Below are 22,462 nucleotides of genomic sequence, written 5' to 3'. Positions count from 1 at the left end.
AGTTATGAAGTAGTGAACACGAGTTATGACTCAGAACGTATGAGCAGCGAAATAAATCCGATTACGTCAGATGTTTTCGACAACGACAGCCAATACTAAAATTTTTTTGACGTCACCAACGATTTACACATTTGCTCCGCGTGAAAGACGAGAATTGAGTTGCATTCGCGGAACAAGTCGTTGAATTTGTACTAGAGAGGATGGCGGAAAGCGATCTTGGTAAGATTTTAATTCTAGAACCAATTCTTTAAGATACTTAACTTCAAGAAATGGAAATGGATGGCTTTTGTTGGTATGAATATGCTCGCCTGTACCAAATCACTTAATGGCGGCCGTGAAATACTGTTCTGCTCAATTTCGCAATGATTTTGTCAATGAATTGAGCGGGTGAACAGATATTTGTGCGAATATAAGTTAACTTAAAGCTAGTATTGCGTTGAATTGTGAACATCTTGTTACACCGTCGGTACTAAAAGTAGTGTTTAATTGCACCTTACTGTTAGTTTCCTCGAGCGATTAACAGTGCAAACTCTATCAACGACTTGATAATGTGTTTGTACTGCAGAGTAAATGTAAGCGAAGAAAGGCACTCCTATCCTTAAAATGACCATTTAAGGCATTGTTCCTCGAATAAAAAAAAAACTCAGGGTTAGGAACGTAATACAAGTTTTTATGAACCTGATCAAACATAATTGGTTAATTTAGCAAGCTCGATCGTTCTCCAAGTTATTGTCAGTGATTGCTCCAATTTCTCTCTCACCTCTTCTTTTTTTAAGTTTTTTTGCGTTTAATATATCGTCATATAATCCTGCCAGAATCTGATGCGAGCTTTGACATGATTTGAATCGAGTAGAATAGTTATAATATTGAGATATTGTATGTTTAACATGTAAGGTTAGGTTATATGCGGTACTTCTGATGACAGGCAAGTGCGTGACGATCGAACGTTCGATCTCCTTCGTATGTAAGAGAAGATGGAGTAAATGGGGAAAATGACTAAGGGTGACGAAGGAAGTATAGATATGTTTACGTTGTAATTGCAAACGTCCAGCTTTTGACGATCTTGCTCGAATTTTCCGTTTTGTCTGGCATAGATCGTTATCAAATTAAAATTTAGTCCCTCGTAGGGGAAGGAAACAAAATGCAGATTAGTAATTCACAATATCCCTTGTATTTTTTTAGTTTTTTTCAAAGCTGGAAATATTATACACCTTTCATTCTTAGCTGTCGTGGCCTTCTTGATAAGAGAAAAATTTTGAATACTATGTTGTATTGATCTCAAACTAATTTATTGATTAAGTTATGTTGTGAATTCTATATTTAACATATAATATGTGACTCTTGATAAGATTTTCATTCCTCACCCTTTGTGTGCATAAGTACTCACTCTTACATCTTAAACCTGGCTCTGGTCCAGATTTTCAGGCAGAAGCTATACTTAACTTGTTGGAAATAGCAGCCTTAATGTGTTTTTGCTACATGTACAATTATGCAATCTGCCTGCTAATTCAGCATGCATAAGTACTCATTGTTTCGTGTTACATCTTGCACAGTTTCAGATTTTCACACTCAGACTATGCTATATTTGGTGAAAATAGCAGCTTTCAGATGTTTTTGCTTTATACAAACTATAGTTCAATATTTTAAGTCACGTTTTGTGCAATACAGACCGTCCTTTTGAAAGATGATCTCCAAAAAGGAATGAAAATAATTTGTTAATGTGGAAAACACCAAAGCAGTGATTGCACCTAAGAAGGAGAGAGCCAGAAAAGGAAAGATAAGATTAATGCTGGTTGAGAATAAAAAACTAGAAAAATTTAGGCAAAATTTTTCAAGATGCACTAGATAAGAGATCTCTTTTTTAGGACTTAGGGACATTGAACCTTTTCAGTGAGTAATAACTGACTTAAGCAAATTTCTCTCTTGACTAGATCTTTCAAAATCTTATGGTACTCTGCGTCATGAACCTCAGCCTTATGTGCCATCAAATCCAATCCACGAGAATGACATTGAAAGGTTACTGTCAGTGGAAAGTGAAGAAATGGAAGGCACATGGTCACGCGTGAAAAAAACTAAAGATGCAGAAGTCTGGAGAAGGGAAGCAAATGAAGAAGGTTTTCCCCCAATTACAAAGGTGCTGTTTAATATATATTACCAGTTCTTTACTTTACTCTCTCTATTGTTTCTCGCACTTGCAGTTGTCTGCTAGAACTACTTTTTAGCTTATGGTGGTTGGGGTTACTGTGGCTTAATGATATGCACTACTAGCTCGGAGGTAAAGAGGCTAGGGTTAACAGTAATGCCAAAATAATGTTGATTTGTTCTGCACTCTTGGACAAAAACATTACTCTCTCAGATTTATGGTGAATGGGTATTGAAATACTCAAAGAATGAATGAGATGAGACTAGCACATTTCTATCTAGCAAGATTACCAATAGGAAAATGATACTATAAAAAAAAAACCTCCTTTCTAGAGGCTTTAAAGACTAGTTCAGAAGGGTTTTTTAACTGGCTGAAGATCATGATTGTGCCTTTGGTTTTACGAGCAAGTGAAGTGTCCATTTGATGGAAATGTGAAACTATTAAAACCTGGTTGTTTTGTTGCTGAATGAAACTTTATTGTGATGCTTATTTTTCTTAGGCTGTGTTACGTCTAGAAGATGTTCCATTCAAGACAGGTCAGTTCACATAAAAGTTATTCAAGTTTTTTAAATTACTGGAGGATAAAATGCTGTTTGTATGCAATTGTTGAAAGATGTGCTTTCTGATATCTCAGCGGGCTCACTTTTTGCCATGATTTTTTTAATGTTATGCTTAATTTTATATCATATATATGCATAATTTTTCTTGACAGCTGTGAAATTGATGACAGATTGGAAATTGAGACAAGAATGGGACAAAACTGCATCAGTTGTGGATGTTTTGGACAGAATAGGAAACTTCAAAGTGGTTTACAAGTAAGAATATCAAGGCCAGTTATCAGATGTTAAAAAAAACCTAAGTTTTTGTTGACTTTTAGACCAAGGCATTACCAAATTTTAGAATAAAATTACAACAATGAAGCAACATTGTTGGGATGCCTTTTGCCTCAATACTTTCAAAGTATTATTCATATATATTCATGTACATACACGAACCCTTTCAGGCAGCTTCTATGTAGGCTGATAATGTCTGCAGCTGAAAGATTGTCCAAAAAACTGAATATTTTGCTGAGAAGCAAAGCTTTGAGGGCAATTGTGAAATTTTGAGAAGAAACTTTCAGCCAAGGATGTTACCTGCTGACATACCATGTAACAGGAAGGAGGTTCATTTATTTTCCAACCCTTCCATTAACTTTTATATTGGGTGTTCACAGTAAACTTTGTTGTCTCTTTTGTACTTTCTGGAGCATCATTTGAGATCAGCTTTCTTATATCACTTTCACTGAGCTCTTCAAAATGAGTTCATTTTTCTTCCATGTAAAGTAATAAAGATGAAAAAATGAAACTCTCAAGCAGGTTATTATCCTCTTCTTTGTTTTGTTTTGACAGAAATGATCAGAGAACAAATATCATGTAAATGGGGGTAATTGTGTGTTAACTGTTGGTTGATTTTGCACCACATGATGTAAAGTAGCAGACAGAATCACATGAAAATTTTAGGTGATATATCCCCCCCCCCCCCCAAAGCATAGTCAAATTAAACATCTTTCATGTAATTAAAAATCATTCTGTTTCCTGATCAATGTATTTTTTGTAACAATACAGCCGTCTGAAGATGCCTCTGTTTTGTACCAAGAGAGATGTTGTACTGGCATCACTGGAGCGTTATGATTCAGACCAACATTGCTATATTCTAGCATTGCGTAGCACAGAACACCCTCTCATGAAAGATTCAGTCAAGTCAAACTTTGTGAGGTAAAAAAAGTCCTGTTTTCCTATTTTGGTGATCATAAGGTGCTCATGCTAGATGCTTTTACCTTGTTGTGTTCAGGCAATTTTTGCCAAAGAAAAATTTGAATTGAACCAATCATAATTGTGCAAACTCTGGAACCTCCAACTTCATATGAGTCAGAGAACCATGTCATGTCAACACTCTTAAGAGACCTTCGTGATCCTGCAGATATGATTAGATCCTGACGCTCTTCAGATAATCAGTGTCTGCCTTTAGCTTAAAAGTAAGTGGTAGTCAGTGAAACCCACATTTCTTCCATTTGCTAACACTCAAAACATCAGCTTTGAAACTGTTAACAGTGGCCAATTTATGTTATAAACTCAGTTGATAATACCAAATTACCTTGTTACACTCTTGCACTAAAGCAGCACCACAGTTTCTTTTATAAACTTACTCCCTTAAAAATTAACTTTGAAGTATTTCTCTTCATTATTTAGGGCTGAGACCATCCTGTCAGGCACAATAATCCGTCCAGTGGATGATGGTTCAACATCTTCTACTGTCACTGTCATTACACAGATGAAACTCATGGGTTCAGCTCCTCAATTCATCAAGAACAGTTATTTGGCCTGTAGCCCTGTGAAACGAATGCAGCTGATGAGGAAGTTTTATCTGAAATGCCAAACTGATGCAGACTTGAATTTGAGTTTGAGTGGCAGTGAGAAAGACATCAAGATGAGTCCATTTATCAGCACTCGCAAGACCAAGTCATCCACGGGAAGTATTAATTTTGTCACAGACGACTAATTATACTTACTAGATTGAAATTAATGGCAAGCTAGGCCAGGTATTTGTAGTTATATTTATTTTCTTTGCAGTATATTTTAATGTTACTGTGGTATCTTACTGTGAGAACAACTAGTTTCAATTGGGATGTAAATGTATTGTTACGTTTTAAAGTAAAGTTAAAATTAAGTTAGTTATTAGGTTTAATTTTTAATTAATAACAGTCCAACTAATCAAGTGGATGATTGGTCAACTGTATCGTAGAAAGAAGGATAGAAGTCCCCAAACGTAGTTGTATAAATTATTCTCATTGATGATCAGGCTTCAGGAATATTTGAATACTTATTAAGTTATGAATATTTTGAGAGTATTTGACATGTACTCTGGGTTGGAGCTACAGTATAAGAAATGTTGATTAATGGATGAGTATGTGTTTTTTTTTCTTATGTGGACTTAGATCACATAGTATGTGAAATCTAGTAATTTTATTTGCTTGCTTTCCCTTTTTTTGGTACCTCATTACATAACTTGTTCAAAACATTTTTTGCAGTTATGTTGCAGTGTACTTTCTTGCTTTGTTGGGGTTTTTTTTCCTTCTTCAGAGTTCAGAAGTCAGTACTGATATTGAGGGTCAGAGTATCTGTGTCATCAATTCCTATTGACTAATCTCACCATGGCAGTAGTAAATAGTGTAGAATATTTTTAAGGGAACAAATCTTTTTAGGTCTTAGTTTTCGTGCGGTTAGGGGTCAAGCGATTTAATCGGAAATCCTCAATAAAGATTTTATTTGTAAGCTATTCCCTTTCGAGTCACTTTACATCTCTTCCGTTTTCGGAGATAACACGGGGAATCAAGAATTAACCGAACTCATGTCGCGAAATTTCGTCACGTGAACACCACGTGCAACCAAATACTTTGATCCAAAAATAATTGGTCATTCTGTCTCGTGGTCTCGATTACCAAATGCGGTTCGGGAAATGAGCTCATACTGTTCCTTCCTTTTAACGATCGAAGATCAGACTTGAGAAAAAAAAAGCAAATTTCGAGCTTAATAATGCCTTGGTTTTATTCTCACCTTGAATTTTTCACATATTCCAAAAGTTTCGGCATTACTGCCAAATCTGGTACTCCATAGAAATCTGGAGTGTCCATGATGAAAAGTAAACAAGTGTATATGACATGCACATATATATGGCGATATTTCCCAGCCAGAAGTCAAAGTTTAACTTTCCTTCGCGAGATGTTGTACATTTTACAGTTAACTAATTCTGAGAGTGTCAGATTGTAAACTTTAATTAAAAAAATCATCGAATGATCAATTCGTTTAACTTGGTTAAGATTAACCATTTACTTGTAATGGCGTTGGTTTGATGAAGAGCTATGAATCTCTAACTCCCAGAGGTAATTTGCATGTAACTTCTCATTTTGATATCCACACATTTGATATCAAACAGGTTTACGTTGTTAGCATCAACGTTGTTTTCTTGATCTAACACCAAATTCTCGTAACTAATACATGAGGAAATGTATGATAGCTAGAGGAGAGATGTAACAGTCAGGTGTTGGGAGTTGAAGGGTTAAATGTCTTTTGAATTGTTACTTGCGGTGGAACTTTGACCCTATGAAATCACTTGACACGTTTAGGCCAATCTCCACAAGTTTTTCTTTTAAACGAAGCAGGTGCGAAATCGAAATTGATCCCAACTTGCGATTTCCGTGTTGTGGTGCATTTTGTGATGAAAACTGTTTTATATCAGAAAGGCAGTCCGAAAGACACTTGGTCTCATCCTAAACTGTCCAAAGTGTTTTAAATCTTGTTGAATAGGAACCTGTTTTTTTACGCAGCATTTGCAGTCTTCCTTCCAAAGATCATTGTAATTGATATTCATCCTTGTAAGTAATCTCTGCGATGTGACGATTCCAGCAATTTATGGCCTTTTTAATATACTATTTAGTCTAATTAAAGTTTTCTTAAAGGTTACAGAGTTGACATTTTGCTCTTTTACTGACGATGTCTAGATTTGTTAAACTTAAAACTGTACATTAGATTTAGCTATCTGATTCACCTTCTATCTTGTTATACTTGACTTTTATTCGCTGTTATTATAAGCTCAACTGCTGGGATAAAATAAAACATTCTACTTTGAGGGTTGTTTATTAAAATATGAAAGGAGATTTTAAAAACCTTATATTTTTGTTTTTCGTCACGTGCGATGTGTAATGCGTGGCAGGTGTCAAGGTGTGATGTGAAGGTCGAAACTGTAATAAAGTTTCGAGACGTACACCGTTCCATTCTCAAAATTGATGAATGGATTTAAGTAGGAGCACAATGGAACAAGTTTGAATTAACCAATCAGTGGCATTTTGAAATAACTCAGCATGTTGCTTTTCATCCTACGACTTCCAAGACTGTACCACAAACTTGTTCTCGGCTCTATGTGATTATTGACCCGACCAACAAAAAGGCCAGCGCGTGGGAATCTTTGGAAGAATGTTTGTGACCCTCCATTTTCGTTTGTCCCTCTAGTCTTATTGCCTAGAACAGGCAATCACAAATCAGAACTTCATCTACTAAGCCTTGGCCTAGGAGCGCGTGACACAACTGTGGCCTCAGTCTTGTTTTGACTGCACCTGTATAAGCTGGAACAAGCAGAAATGAAAAGAAAGGTCAAATGCTCACGATTAAAACCCCAACGAAGATTTACTCGAAGTGACAAAAAGCCTACCTCCCATCTTTCTCCACGTCTTCCCCTTGTGTGAAGTTTCATCCGTAAAAAGCCAGAATTCGATGAGCAGAGGATTTTTTTCAAGGTCTTGCGTTGCTTTATTTCAAATGAACAACCGCAAGACTAACATAAACGGAGTGTCTTAGTTTATAAAAGAAGGCGCTATGGAAATATTTTAGCATCCATAAGATTGATGGCTCTCGGGGTTACTCTAATCGATCGGAAACCCGCCCAACGGATATGAGTCCGAAACATGTAAACAAAACATCAAGTCCACGAGAGCATTCAAGTTGAACAATTCAAATGGCTGTTCAAGGGTAACTTATGCAGAGGAGCAGCGTACACGTGGCTGTTGTAGACTTTTTTCACCAGTCATTAAAAACGAAGTTCTTTTGTCACGTGTGACTTGAACTTTTTCGGCATGTTGCTTTCGAATGCGCGCATGGGCTCATGATAACCACATCAAAGTGCCGTGATTATTTTTAATAATCATCGCGGCTTGTATGTGTTGCACTTTTCGTAAAGTTTCTCAAAAAGAATACGACAACTAGTCATCTGTCTATACAACGCACTATGATAAACATCTTAATCATGCCTAAGCCCCGACAGGTTCGAGCTTAATATCTCATAAACAATCTTAATCTGTGAGGCATATCATTTTTATCACAAAGAGAAACAAGCACATTCCATCCCAGAATTCCGAGGAGGACGCGCATCACGCAAAGAGGTATTGTCGCTGTCTTCTGCCTGGTGTTCGCGAAGGCATCACTTTCTTCGAGCCTGGGCAAGGTAGGATGATAAAATTCTCAATCTGAGGGATAAAATGCAAGCGATTTTGTATTTCAAGAGAGGTATTCAGTGAAAACCGAAATCAAAATCGTTTGTATTCGCGTGAGGGTGGTTCGTGTTTTAACTTCTACCTCGCGTGCGCGCGAAGTTGGTTTCCTGCAATGTACATTTTGGACAAAAAGGTAAATATAAAGAGGAGGTACATACTTCAGGCTGGTAAATATTTGAGCTGACTATAGGCTGCGTTTAGAAATCTCAGCAGGTAAAGAAGTGGAGTTTCCAAAACCACATAATGAATGAAGCGGAAAGAGTCCATAAACAACATATCAGGGAATTCTTGGTTCCAAAACATTAGTTATTGTTCGACGTGTGACATTTAAATTGGTGCTTAATTGTAACGTTATAACTTTGCGGAATGATTTGGGGAATTTAGTCGAAATTTAGCGTATAAATGCTGGAAAGTGTCGATAATGTGATGATATTTGAAAGATGATTTAAGGACATGAATTCAAAGTGCCTCGATCACGAACGTTCTTTGTAGTTGATCATTTGACCATGTCTGCTCTTATATGAGTGTAAACGCCCATGATTTAGAAAACACGCCAATTGAACAACTACAAAGTCCCATTTTCTTTTGAAAACTAATAATAGCGCTTTCTGAAGCAAACGAATTATCTTTACACGTTCGTCTCGCTTCTGAATTTCTGAGAGGTCAATGAGGTTAAACTGAATTTTTACTTGCATTCTGTTCGTAAATATCAATTTCGCTATTCAGTTAGAACTTGTATATTTGGGCTTTAATGAATTTCTAGTCTGAAATAAAAATGTTGATCTCCTGTGACATGAGAAGATTAAAGATTTTCAGCTTAGTAATCTAGCATATCAAAATGGTCTGACTGTAGGACTGTTCTGATTTCTAGCACTCTCTACATGCCTAGCGTCATATAATTCCGATAATATTCAGATATTTAACGCGCTTGATTGGAAACCATTATTGTTTTGTTTGAGAAACTTTTTACGGTCTTCAGAAAACGAAGAACAAAGAGATCTGATTAAAAATTAAAAGAACTGGTACTTATAAAATAAAGTTGTATTCTAAGGTGCACCTTCTGTAGCTTATTGGCCTCCGGGGAATAAACTGGACCCCGATTTTTAAAATTTCACGAGAAAGTTCCTGGGAGTTAATTATCACAGACATTAATGGAAATTTGGGTTCATTTTTTTTCCTGATAATTAGTTTTCAGAAATTGATTTTTTCCCATCACAAGATCTTGTTGTCAGCAAGGTCATACCGGCGTGTTTATGACTGTTTCGCATTTGTTATGACTTGTTTCCGGCGGAGGTTAAAGTCTGTGAGAATTTAATAAGGGGTAGGCTTGTTGTGTACAGTCCTAGAATAAATTGACTAAAAATGCACCATAACACAGGAAAACATGAGAAATTTGTGGTGCTCTAAAATAAATTAATGTTTTAAAAACAGTATTTCAAGTACGTCAGGTGACAGTGACGATCGAAAATCGGCGCCGAGCCAGAAAGTCAAATCGTTGTTAAAATTCAAATAATTACTGTTTGGGTCTGTGTTTATAGTGCATCGTTTTCAGGTTTGTTTCATTTTTGCTATAAATGTTCCACTGATAGTTGATTTGTTTTAAAGCTTTCTCTATTACTATTACTATTGTCAAACTTATATTTTCTGATAGAAAGAGCCATGGGCACAGTCGTAGAAACATCGTACACGGTGGAAACCATTCCAGGTGAGTTCTCTCCTCAACTGAATATTTTGCGGTCTGAGTAACTCTTTAATGAGCCAGATTCGTCGTTCATCGTAATCTTCAGCCGTTTTTGTGTTTTTAAAATTCCTTTTCAAATTTTTATGTTTTGTCAGTGTAATATTGTAGTATTAATCAAAATATATATTCCATCACTCTTTTACACTGAAAACCACCAGAGTACATTACCATGCTGAAGTTAGTGATTATGTTTTGCGATATCTCCTAAATCTATTATCGGCAAGTCGATTCAAACACGACAAACTTGTTCCTTCTTTGAAAATAACGCCTCATTGAAACGAAAGAACCAGGCATTTCGTGGAACAAACAGAGAAATCATTTACCGTGATACCGTTGAAAGAACAACAATTCCCCATTTCAACAGCATCATGCTGTTCATATTTTTTCAAGAGTTCATTTAATCCACTTAAAGAAGTTAGGAAGGTCTTAGTAACAAAATAAATGTTAAATTTAGAATTTTATTTAGAGGGATTAAAAATTGCATCGAGAGGTACGAGCTGTGGTAATTCGAATGGCAATGGTTTAAAACATGCAACTTTCGCTCCTTATTTAAAGTTTGTAACGTTGGAATTTTGCCACATTAAAATCTTAACATATATTTTCTTGGCAACAGAGCAAAAATTGAAACTCATATCATGATGACTCAAAATTGTCACGTATTTTTAACCCTTGTCTTTTAGGTTTGATTCGAGTTGCAAAATTGCAGCAAACAATTGGATTCTTCATATCTTGTCTTTCAAATGAAACCGACAGTTTCTGTTTGCCTTTGGAAAAAAAAAGGGGAAATATAATCTTGTAGAGTTTTTTGTAATTCAGATGCAAATTTTCTGCACCAGTGCGAGTATATTGGCATACAATGAAATCATTATACCAATTAGTAAACATGACTCGAGTTTATTTATTCAGAAATGAATACTTTTATTTTTTTTAACTATCTTTAAAGGATATGGGGCTCAGTTATTTGTAGGATCATCAAAAATAAACATTTTTGTGTCTTTGTGGCTATAACACCAGAACACCCTAATGGAGTATTTTAATTAATTTAACGACTCTTGTTCCGCTGTTTATTTTTCCCTCTCCTTCTTTCTTTAATTTCTTCCTCAATGTTTTCAGGAGGTGAGCCTCTTGGAGTGGAAAATGGAGCTATAGCGGATAACTGTCTCACTGCTTCCACATTCTCAGGCCACGCGCCTCCACATTTAGCCCGTTTAAACGGGCCTTCGGCCTGGTGCGCTGGAAAAGCAACCGACTGCTATTTGCAAGTAAGAATCTGTAAAAATATTGTTTTCAGTCTGCCACACATGAGTCTCTCAGAAAATTTGACCAATCTAGGGAAAATACTGGTGTTCTCTTGTGAGAGGTTTAAGAAAATTTTTAGACCTTACCGAGATTGAAACCTCTGACGTCAAAAGATGTATATGTTTCTTAGGGCGAAATATCACCGTTTTGTTATCTGTGTTAACCTTAACAAACTTGAGGAATTGTTGACAATTGAGTGGTTTTCAAGACGAAGAGCGCAATTTTTACTTCATCACCTAACTTCAAAGATTCAACTTATTATGGAACAAGAGAATGTAAAGTTTATTTGTAATTAAATTATTACCAAAATGATAACAATTAAATGTTCCTACATAGCTAACATCCTAGGGGAGGAGGTCTTTTCCACGAGCCTTCATTTCCTTGGGCTGTCTGTGTTTGTCTCGGTCTCTCAATATTTTAATTGTTTGAAACTCATCTGTTTATAAATTTATCTCTCTATTTCCTTGAATTAGGTTGACCTTGGAAGCCTTCATTTGCTTTGTGGTGTAGCAACACAGGGAAATCCAGGGGGAAACAGAGATTACGTCAAACGATATAAACTTCTCTCCTCCTCAGACGGCGAGAGCTGGGATACGTACGAGGAGAATGGAAACGATGTAAATTCTTTCTCTGTTTTCTTTCACTTTCTTTGTAAAAGTCAATCTTAAAGTTGAAGAGCGTTGGGTGACATTATAATGTACTACTGCGGTGGTCATTTTCTCGACACTGACAATAATTGACCGTGAACAGCGTTTGGAAAAAACCGTGACCTTTCGTTAATGATTTATTTTCAACCAGGTATTCTAAGTGACGGTTTGAAACCATTTCTTGGATCTTTCTTGCTATGACAAGAGATTTCCTTGAAGGTGAAAATTCAGTAAGAGGAAAAGTTTGTCTAAGAATAATAGACACAACTGATCCGCTTGATAATTCCGTGTTTGAAAGCCAACAGCAAGCGCATGGCTAATTTGCATACTGGGACTTTTCATCGCCCGAATTGTTGTCTGTGATTTAATCCTATTGTTCATTCACAGAATTGAATTGCATGAGAACAACCAAGCCACGCCGTCAGTTGAATTTATAATCAAAGCAGATCATTGATCAGGGTTTAACTTTGTGTTGTTCGTTTTTAAAGACCATCGACGGAAACTCCAATAACTGGGGCGTAAACAAGAAGGAATTGGACAAAGAGATCATCACTCGATACGTGAGGTTTTGCCCAGTCGACTGGTATTGCTGGCCATGCATGAGAGTCGAATTGTATGGAGCTGCACTCAACATAGGAGGTGAGATCTACATCGTGGTTCCCTCAGTTACTCATGATTGCACTCAGTAACTAAATTATTAGCAGTTTTATAGGGAGAAAGAACGGAAACATCGTAAAGAATTAATTATAATAAGCCTAACCCTGTAAAGTTCATACACAGCAAATCGGCGTGAAATGCGTTTCCTATCGGACGGATTAGGAGTATATAAGTTTCCCTTTGATGGTTCAACGACTTGACTTATTAGTGTCTAGTTCTGTTCGGACTCAAACGTTACAACAAACTACTTCTTGCCGGTGATTGCAGATCAGGGTGAATTGAGGGTGAATTTTAAAATCAGAGTTAGAAAATGCACTATATTCAAATAAACAGAATGTTGCAAATAGAGTACGATTTCAAACAATTTACAATTGGGCGGGTTAAAAGGAAGAAAATAGAAGCGGTTTCACGAAAACAAGTATTGTTATGGGTTAGATTCGGCAAGCTTGGTCTTTTATGATGGAATCATTTGTTTACATCAAATTTTTTTGTATTTTTAATCACCCGCTGTGATTGCTCGGTAAGTGTTCGGCTTGAAATGCTTAATAAAAGCTGGGATTTAAAGCTTAGCTCCATGTTTACATTTGGATACAGGTAGTTTTATCTGAGGAGATGAAAAATGATAGAGAAAATGTCCCTGTCGCGGTGATGATCTACAAAATAATTGAAAAGAAAAATACTCTCCAGAAACGTTTTATTGATAAATTTACATGTTCCTCTTTTCGATAAGCTTACAAAGAACATCACATTTGTAGATTGTAGTCCTTTCAACAAGCTCTTTCGCAAGCAAAAAACTTGGTCACAAACTGAATGATCTGTTTGATAAACTATTAGCACGTGCTTGTAATGTGATCCAGGTCAAAAAAGAAAGTAGCTGCACGTAGCACTGGAGGAAACAGAATATTCAACTGTTTCTCGGCGTCAAAACAAGTGATAATAAGAGACCATTGTTATATTATGTTCGACTGTGGGGTCTTTACTTATAATGTCCATATTGCTAGGCAGTTCTTAGAAAAAATGTAATATTTACGCTCCGAACGGCTAGCAATGAAAATATTAACTATGCACCTTTGCGGAATCGAAGAAAAGTAACTCCCACACTTGTATTGTGAGTCCTGTATAATTAGTATTTTATAGGATCGGTCACAATATTTCCTTCTACGGCCATCTCACTGCCACCTGTTTTGACAATAACAAGGCGCGGTTACTTAGCAGATAATTTTTCTATTCACAAAGTTCGACTTTCTTGATCATTCTGGGGAAAATTTCTAGATAGAAATATTCATATTCTTAGCATTTGAACATTTAGTTCAATTTGGGTGAGTACATCTTTTAGGCGGAGAGTTTTTCCTTGTCTTTTATATGATCAGATTTTGAAAACGGTTCGAGTCTTTTGAAAATTGCTTTTCAAAAAATTCACTTTCGAAAAGCATAAACGAGGTATACAAAGCTTCTGTTCTTGATTTTGAGTGGTGAGTCACATCATTTGTAAGAGCTACTACAGTTTAAATATTTTCGGTATAACTTGACTTCATTGTAATTGTAACCAAGAGACTTGAAGAGTGTATGACTGAATTGACAGATTCATATCGAATTTACCCATTCTGAGGCAACATTTTCATGTTAAACGAGTGATATATCGCTAAATTTTGAAGGTGCCGATTTTGTTTCGTTTTTTTTTTTCAGCAAATTTTCAGTTTATTCGTGTGAGATTTTTTATTTTTCTTGTAGTAATCTCACTCATTCCCGATGTTTTGTATTTATATAGTTGAGAACACATTTCTATTAATTTCTTTCTTTCTTTCCCAGACGGATTTCAAACAACTCAGTCCGATGATGATGGAAGTTATGTTGTAGGTAAGCGAGGGATTTTTACTGAATGATTTGCAAGGAAATAAGATTGTAATCCCATTCGATTTGAATATTATTGTTTTGACTACTCAGATCAATAAAAAATTTCGCTCAGTTACTGTGTATCGTAGTTCGAATGGCTTTAAGCGACAAATATGTCTAAAATTTGCATTTCGATATGATTATTATCGGAACAAAGATCACAATATTTCGTTGCTATGGATGTTATATTTGTTCGTCTTAGACATGAAACGCCCCTTGATGAATCTCAATTCATTCAGGCTCCAATACTTTCTTTTGGGTACCCGACGCCAGTCTTCAAACTGTGAGGGGGTCACAGAGGAGGTCTTTCGACTTAAACTTCCCGACCAGACAAAATTAAAACTTTAGCGAAACGTAGCTCTAATCTATAGCACCTTTATGTACAAAAGAATATATCTTTTTATATGATTCGGAGCCTTGCGAGCGTTCCAGATAACCTTTCAACGTTTAGTTTCCCGCCATTTGGTGGCGACAGGTGATTTGTTTCGCGCGTCTTGTGCTCATTGGTTATCACTCATGCAAATCACTTTATTTCACAGAGAAAGTTTTGTATACAACTGTTGAGACACGTGTTGAGGAGAATGGCGAGCCAGACGACGACTCGCTGAAGGAACAAGAGAAACAGATAATCCGAGAGGCAAAGGAAAGGCAGCGAATTGAAGAAGATCAACAGAACAGATTGGAAGAAATTCAACTGATTATTGAGCAAGAAGAAGTTAAGAGAAAGCCATCCAGCGGAGATATGGATGAGAAAGAACGAAGGGAAGCTGAGGCGCGAATCCAGTTGGTTCTCAATGAAGAAAGAGCATTAGAGCGGCGAGAAAAACCTGATGGACAAGATGTACCACCACAAATGAATAACATTGAGGAGGACAGAAACGAACGGGTAACAAAAGAATACAGCAGAATCGATGAAGAGCATCGAAAACGAATGGAAGCGCTTAGTGCGATACTGAATGAAGACGAAGAACGGAGGAAGAGAGAGAGAGAGGAAAGACGGTTAGCTGAAGAGGAGGCGAGGAAAAAGAGAGACGAAGAGAGACGAAAACAGGAAGAAGAAATCAGGCGAAAGCGTGAAGAAGAAAGAGTTAAATGGGAAGAGGAACATCGAAAATGGGAAGAGGAGAGGAAAAAACGAGATAAAGAATTGGAAGCTGTGTTAGAGGAAGGAAGGAGAAGACGAGCTGAAGAGAAGCGGAAACGAGAAGAGGAATTGAAAAAAGCGAGAGAAGAGGAGAGAAAGAAACGGGAGGAAGAAAGGAAAAAACGTATGGATGATGAGATGAAGAAGCTGGAAGAACAAAGAAAAGAAAGGCAAGCAAAATGGAATAGCGGGACTGAAGTTTTCATTCCTGAAAAGAAGGACGCCGTAGACAATAAAAATCGACAAGATGAGAAAAAAAAGATAGAGGAAGGATGGATCAAAAGGGTTGAAACCCCACGCAAAGTTGAGGAAGAAATGAAACGATTCAGAGACGAAGAACGAAAACGCCTTGAAGAGGAAAGAAAAAAGTTGTTGGAGAAGGAAATTGAAGAGGTAGAAGCAGAAAAAGAATTTAAATCGGAGATTAGAGTTTTAAGGCAAGAGAGACCAGAAACCGTAACCAAAGTGTCTGTGGCAACCATTCAATTAGTCCCTGGAGGGGACCCCGAGGAGGAAAAGCGAAGGATTGAGTGGAGAATGCAGAAAATTGAACAGGATCGCTTGCTCAGAGAGGAAGAAGCTAAGAAAAGACAAGAAGAAGCTGAAAGGAAGAGGAAAGAAGACGAAGAACGGGCAAGGCAAGAGGAAGAAAGCAGACAGAGACAACAGGAAGAAGAGAAAGAGAGGCGTCGGGAGGAATCAAGGTTACAGAAAGAGGCCGAAGAGAAACAGAAGAGAGAAGAAGCGGAACATAAGCATCGAGAAGAAGAAGAACGTCGACTCAAAGCGCTCGATGAAAGAAGGAAACGATTAGAAGAGGAAAGGAAGAAACGAGAGGAGGAAGAACGAATCTGGAAACGCGAACTGGAAGAAAGAAAGCAACGTGAAGATGAAGAAAGGCGTAAACAGTTGGAGAGCAAGAAGCTTAAGCGCCGTAGTATTGAGCGAAAGAAATTTGAAGAGGAAGAAAAGAAGAAGCTCGATGACATTGAACGGAAGCGGATTGAGGAAGAAGAAAGAGAGCGAGCAGAAGAGGAACGAAGGCGACGTGAAGAGAGAGAAAGGTGGAAACTGAAGCAAATGGAACGAAGAAGGAGTGGAGAGATGTACCGACAAAAAAGTGAAGAAGACATACGAAGAAGAGAAGAGAGGTCTTCAATTAAAGACAGGGAAAGGAAAAAGAGAGACAGCAGAAGTTTTGAAACCAAATGGATGTTTATAAATGGCGAGAGAACAGAAGTACCAGGTAAACCTATTGTTACCATTGTCAAGGACCCATAACAATCTCGGGACAGTGGTACTTTAGCTAACAATACTCCTTCCTTTTTGGTACTCCTCTATCTAAGCTTAGTGATATCTGTCTTACATGGGAGCGATATTCAAACTTGTCGTTGGAGGGTTTAAGGTTGGAGGGGTGTGGAGAAAAGAAGCGATTGGTCAGCTCTCCTTATTCCTAAGTATGACCAATCTCTAAAGAGCGAACACTAAAATATTCACAAATTTTTTGAAAAAATCAACACTAAATTCTTTACTGAAGACTTGAAAAACGGGAATCGATGGTCGAGAAGCCAACTCACAGCCAAAGCGATTTCTTATTATGAGCCTAGTTGACGATAGGGAATCTAGTTTCACGTACTTGCGCCAGTTGACGATAACAGAACAATCCTTTGTTTTCAACAGTGAATGAATCATTCGTATCGACAACAAGTCTTCCAATTCAGAGCGAGCCTCCTGATGTTTTCGAAGATGAGTCGCCCAGCAGCAGATACAGTGTAACGGTCAACACCGTGTCTACGAAAACTATACAGAGGAGCCGCAGTTTTGATTACAAGGTAAATGGTAAATCTTCCCCCCCCCCCCCCCACTCCTCCCAGACATGCGATCTTTCGTCGTGGCCGTCAGATCATTTCTCTCACGGAAACAAGCGAACCAGCAAAGCAATTTGGTGGGAATGGAACGGAAATTATAGTACAGTAGTTTATTAACTACATGAGTTTTGATCGGGAGGTGTTTTAGGGGAAGAGGGAGCAGTATGCAGGGAGGGTTGGTGGGGATGCGCGTTTCATTATCTTCTTGACGTTTTCATAAACTAAGAATCTTAAAGTGGGTGATATGTTGGTGTGAATAAGGGACACTCTAACAGCACACTCGTTTCTGATTTGTTCTTCATTCTGTTTTGTTGAAGGATTCAAGACAAGTCCCCATCATCCGCAGCAGCAACATGTACGCATCTGAGAGACATATAAGAACTGTTTCTCAGTTGTCTTTAAAAGAAGAGGTAGTGCCATACAGATCTCAGCCTCACTGCGATCACCTTCTGCCCACAGATCCTTCCGTTCAGGAGGCAGCAGGTACGCTATAAACTTATTTCATCGTCGTCCAAGGGGCGTCAATAATCCTAACCCTTCTTTCGTCGTAATGGTATTGTACAACTAATTTTATTGGTTAGTGTTGCAAGACTTTTGATATTTGGAAATCTTGTACCACATTTAAGGGCGTTTTGAGAATTCTTGTAGCCAGCTGGAAATCACTTATTTAGCCGTTCCATCCCATTATTGTATTATATTAGTATTCAAGAAAGTATTTCATCAGATTTCTTACTGACTCACCCATGGTAAGCATGAATCATTGTCTCTTTGGTGAAGTCTGAATACCAAATAAATATGTAAAAATTCTGACTCATGTCGTGTTATTACTTTCAGAGATGAGCTTTTTCGACAAATATGAAGAAAATGACGGTACGTTGAGACCATTTCCCAGCTGGTACGGAGGGCTGGACATGGGAAGTTTGCCTCATCTTTATTCACCCACAAATCCCATCGAAGACTCTGACATAGATCGACTGCTGAGCATAGAGAACGAGGGCTTGAAATCTTGGAAACGTGTGAAAAAATCTGGAGAGTTGGAGGTCTATTCACGCAAAGGGCTGGAGCGAGGCAGTCCGCCTGTTACCAAGGTAACCGTCATAATTGTAACTTTTTGAGTATCGCTAGATGTTAATCCTGGGTTCATAAAACTTCACTAAGTTTTAGAGTTTGGTTCTGTTACAGTAATTAATGGATAAATAGAGGCTGATAAAAATCATTCAGGTTTGAGCTTTTTTTAATGAGAATGAACGTCATAATGATTTATTTCTTTTAATTTTACAGGCAGTGATGGTCTTAAAGGATATTCCGTACAGAGACGGTGTGTAACGTGTTACAAACACTTTTATTATATAAGTTGTTGTGTTCGACAAGGATTGCTAGTCCTGAGAAAGGTCGAAACTGCACACGTGAAAAATTACGTTAAATTTTTTGTGTTTGATATCGCCAATCAGCTGCTGACACGTCACTCGCCTTTCACCCACTCTGTCGGGTTGATGAATGAATGGAAAAATTTTCACTATTCTCGATTCAAGGTCGTTTGTCGAGTTTTCTTGTCAGTAAGGGCCTGTGGTTTCTTGTAGATATAGAATTTCTCCTCTCGTGTTCAACTCGAAGAGAAATTCAATATTTGCGCACGCCCATGTGATTTTCGCTTTGTGTTCACTTTTCTCGAACAGAGGACTTGGGAATCCTCTGAAGTTGGACGCATTTATTGATTATACTAGCGAGAACAATCCTGTTGAAAATACTATCAATTTTTTTTCTGGAGTTTAGAGTTTGAGCATCCATTGCTAACTGTTACTCAAACATTTCCTTTTAGCTATTGACTTAGTCTCTGACTGGGATGAACGGACTAAGTGGGACAAAACATTTGACGGTGTCTCATTTCTGGATCAGATGGCGGACTTTAAGGTCTTGAAATGGTGAGTCTAAGAGCCTAATGGGAGGTAAATTCAATCTGCTGAACTAAAAAAAAATGGAAAGGGGGTATTAATATTCAGATAATGTCTTTTTTTTTACTTTGTTATGTTCTCACCACACTTGTTTATTCATAGCTATCAGAAGAAGAAACATCGATGTGTAGTGTTGGCCACCTTAGATCGAGAAGATGAAGAACCGTACCACGCATGCGCTTGGAAAGGGGGCACCCATCCGAGTGTTCCTGGGGAGGATAACAAGCTCAATGTAATGAGGTAATGGTACTGGTAATTTGTTGATTTGCTCAAGAATTCCGTTCTTATATTTAGAAGATGAATAATTCGTTGATTGGTTGAAGTTTTTTAATAAGAAGCACTTGTCATTTTGTTTCCATCGCGAATAACAAGTTTCCCCGCCTTGAATTTACAGGAGCTTATATTGATAATACTTGCAGATTCTGTTTTCCATTGCAAAGAATAGTTAGGTATGGGCTAGTAAGTTACGTTCCCAAACCACCTGTTTTTGACACATCTATTCGACTGTGTTCCCTCTTTAGACTGGAGACAGGTATCTGTGGGGCCATTATCCGCCCTTATCACGATGCTACCAGATCCTCGAAAATCACAATAATCACACAGGTACGAGGCTCTATTCCCAGTCCTCTGAAGAGCACGTTCTTGACGGGTAACCCAAGCAAGTGGCTGATTTGGCTCAAAAAACATCACGACACACGAGCTAAGGACATCGTGGAGAAAGAGAACGAAGATGATTCCAACAAAGACGAAGCCTCTTCTGTTTCATCCAGGTCGGAAAAACAGGATTAACGAGTATTGGGGAAGTTTCTTAAAATCTTGCTCCTTTAATGATATTCTCTATCAATTACTTATTAAGAGGAAATTTTTTAGAACATTGTAATCTAGCTGTTTATTTTTTACAATTTTAAGGTAATGCTTGGCAAAATTAAAAAAAAAAAAAAAAAAACAGTCTTGGCTCGCAGCAGTTGAAAACTCGTGTGTAATCAAAACCGCATTGTTATAGAGGTAGTTTTTAAACATTTCCATATCTATTGTAATAGAAATCATTGTCTTTTCTTATTGTTTTTTTTCTGAAATTTTCTCTAAAAATTGACAGAAGTGATAGTACTATAAGCAGCGGTCAGCGGTAAGGTCAAATTAGGTGTACTTACGCAAGGTTCAATTACGTATTAAGGAATGATCACGTGCGTTCCACGACCCCAAGCTTCCGTCCCTTTCAGTTTTGGAACACACTAAATGCGAATAGCAGAGATGCCAATTTTAAAACGAGTGAATTAAAAAAGGTTAGCTTGGCTGATAAAGGAAAAAAGAAAAGATAGTATTTTAAAAGGTTATTACAATCTGAATGAATCTCTAAGGATCTACTTCAACTGTCACAAACTCAGCCTTAGTATCAAAATGTAACTTTTGCACACATCAGATTAGCTCTTGGCTTTGATAACTTGAATCCTTTCTGACGCTGTGGCTCTTCATAGGACACCAGAAATACGTTACATAAATTAACACCTGCACCTCGCATCATATTTGTATCTTAGATTAGTGACAAGTATCTAAATTCTCCTTACAGAATCACCTCTCAATCACACACTAAGGTCATGAGAATAATGGAAATGATCAACAACAGCAGAAGTTCTGAATCGTTAAGCTAATTCTCCTCGTCAGCACCTTAGGAAATGTATAGAGAACAGTATGGAGAATATGCATACTGATGTTAGGGTGTAAAGGGTTACGAGCAGCTGTAGTTATTTAAAGTCGCCTAGTTTATCATGTTGTGGTAAATAAGAGTGTTGTGGAATCTTACATTGGTAGAGAATAATTGTCATTAAGATTATTGGATCGATATCGGTGTCTGAACAACTGCACACCTACCCTCCCCTAACGAAACGTTAACTCCAACTTGATGTCAGCTGCAGTTGACTGTTGTTGGGTGTAGGGAGGGGTAAGTACGCAGTTGCTCAGATATTGACATTGATCCAGATTATTCACAGGTAATTGATTAAGGTATAATGTGTATTCGATTAGTAGTATTTTTTACATGAGAAATGAAAATATCTGAGCTGTTAATCACAAGATGTGTGTACTTAACACCTTGGGCTAAACTTTCATCGAAGAGTACGAAATCAAAGCTTAAATCTCGCAATCTTTTTCGTAACATTGCTACAATTAATTAATTATGCATTTTGCAGTTCTTGTGGAAGATGATTATTAAAGTGCCAGTCCACGCATTTTTGTTTAGTTCATATTCAAGGTTCCCCTCGCACAGTCAAATGCTTTACAATTTGACTTTATATGAGATGTGGAGAAATAGTTGATGAGCCATAATGAGTAGCAAAAGTCTTGGTACGCTCAGCTCAAATAGATGAACTTCATGAATTTTAAAGTTTTTTAAGTTTAAAGTATCTCCCCCGTATCAACGTTGCCGGGTGTTACGAAATGGTCAGATATTTCAAGCAACATTGTTTGGGGGGAGGGGGGGATTATTAGGGATTAATTACAAGATTTCTGTCAAGTATGTCGAGTGAAGGGTTGTCGACCGCCCAGTGAGGGGAAGGTGTGTCAACTACTTTTGTCACTGTAGGCCATGAAGGTCTTTTTCTTCAATTGCGACAAAAGATGACTTGGTTCAGGCTCGGTCGTCACGGTCACATACACAGTGAAAGAGGTACAAAAGATATACTGAAAATGCAAATAATTTTTGGTGATAGGAATTTGATAAGAGGAAAAAACAATCTCATTTCAAGTTCGTGGAAAGCCCATCACTGACGTCGACTGATCCGATACCAAGGTAGGTGGGATAAGTCTGCGCTCGAGCCAACTGACCCATCTAGCCGAATCTTTTCCTGGTTTGATTAACAAGAAGCAACTAGGAGTAATACTACTCCTCCCTGGATGGGATGTTAGTCCATTCAGCTTACCCCTAGGTATTTCATTAGCTTTCCTTGACGGTTAGCCGTATCCATTCATACTCCTGGGTGAAGGGACGCACCGCAAGAGTGAATTGTTTTACCCAAAAACCCAACACATTGATCTGGCCAT

General features: G+C 37.6%; 2 protein-coding genes across 4 annotated transcripts; both read left to right on the top strand.

The window, feature by feature from the left end:
* The first annotated feature begins 104 nt into the window (after nucleotides 1-104).
* LOC131777393 (uncharacterized) lies at nucleotides 105-6,850 on the top strand. The gene is made up of 6 exons (XM_059093686.2): nucleotides 105-219; nucleotides 1,932-2,134; nucleotides 2,643-2,679; nucleotides 2,856-2,958; nucleotides 3,748-3,897; nucleotides 4,372-6,850. Exons 1-6 carry the CDS (start codon nucleotides 201-203, stop codon nucleotides 4,679-4,681), a joined length of 822 nt encoding a protein of 273 aa, XP_058949669.1. The 5' UTR covers nucleotides 105-200; the 3' UTR covers nucleotides 4,682-6,850.
* A 1,195-nt stretch (nucleotides 6,851-8,045) lies between these two features.
* LOC131777329 (calponin homology domain-containing protein DDB_G0272472-like) lies at nucleotides 8,046-21,651 on the top strand. Of its 3 annotated transcripts, none has more exons than XM_059093601.2 (14): nucleotides 8,046-8,176; nucleotides 9,877-9,930; nucleotides 11,080-11,228; nucleotides 11,739-11,882; nucleotides 12,401-12,551; nucleotides 14,379-14,426; nucleotides 15,002-16,852; nucleotides 17,287-17,438; nucleotides 17,792-17,957; nucleotides 18,309-18,562; nucleotides 18,756-18,792; nucleotides 19,294-19,396; nucleotides 19,529-19,666; nucleotides 19,948-21,651. In XM_059093601.2, the coding sequence occupies exons 2-14, from the start codon at nucleotides 9,885-9,887 to the stop codon at nucleotides 20,213-20,215; spliced, it is 3,507 nt and encodes a 1,168-aa protein (XP_058949584.2). In that variant the 5' UTR covers nucleotides 8,046-8,176; nucleotides 9,877-9,884; the 3' UTR covers nucleotides 20,216-21,651. The 3 variants fall into 3 exon arrangements, with proteins under 3 accessions (XP_058949584.2, XP_066020378.1, XP_066020379.1); XM_066164281.1 differs by lacking the exon at nucleotides 8,046-8,176 and adding an exon at nucleotides 8,205-8,358; XM_066164282.1 differs by lacking the exon at nucleotides 8,046-8,176 and adding an exon at nucleotides 9,692-9,777.
* Nucleotides 21,652-22,462: the final 811 nt, after the last annotated feature.

The sequence above is a fragment of the Pocillopora verrucosa genome, chromosome 3 (genome assembly GCF_036669915.1).
Source record: "Pocillopora verrucosa isolate sample1 chromosome 3, ASM3666991v2, whole genome shotgun sequence".
NCBI lineage: Eukaryota > Metazoa > Cnidaria > Anthozoa > Scleractinia > Pocilloporidae > Pocillopora > Pocillopora verrucosa.
This window is presented reverse-complemented; position numbering and strand designations above follow the sequence as displayed.

What these genes read in the sequence shown, in the direction of transcription:
- LOC131777393 (XM_059093686.2), top strand. An exon ending in AACTTCAAAGTGGTTTACAA is followed by an intron (nt 2,959 to 3,747) that starts GTAAGAATATCA and finishes GTAACAATACAG; the next exon opens with CCGTCTGAAGATGCCTCTGT. An exon ending in GTCAAGTCAAACTTTGTGAG is followed by an intron (nt 3,898 to 4,371) that starts GTAAAAAAAGTC and finishes TTCATTATTTAG; the next exon opens with GGCTGAGACCATCCTGTCAG.
- LOC131777329 (XM_059093601.2), top strand. Translation starts at nt 9,885, where the DNA reads ATGGGCACAGTCGTAGAAACATCGTACACGGTGGAAACCATTCCAG. An exon ending in CAACCGACTGCTATTTGCAA is followed by an intron (nt 11,229 to 11,738) that starts GTAAGAATCTGT and finishes TCCTTGAATTAG; the next exon opens with GTTGACCTTGGAAGCCTTCA. An exon ending in TGATGGAAGTTATGTTGTAG is followed by an intron (nt 14,427 to 15,001) that starts GTAAGCGAGGGA and finishes TTTATTTCACAG; the next exon opens with AGAAAGTTTTGTATACAACT.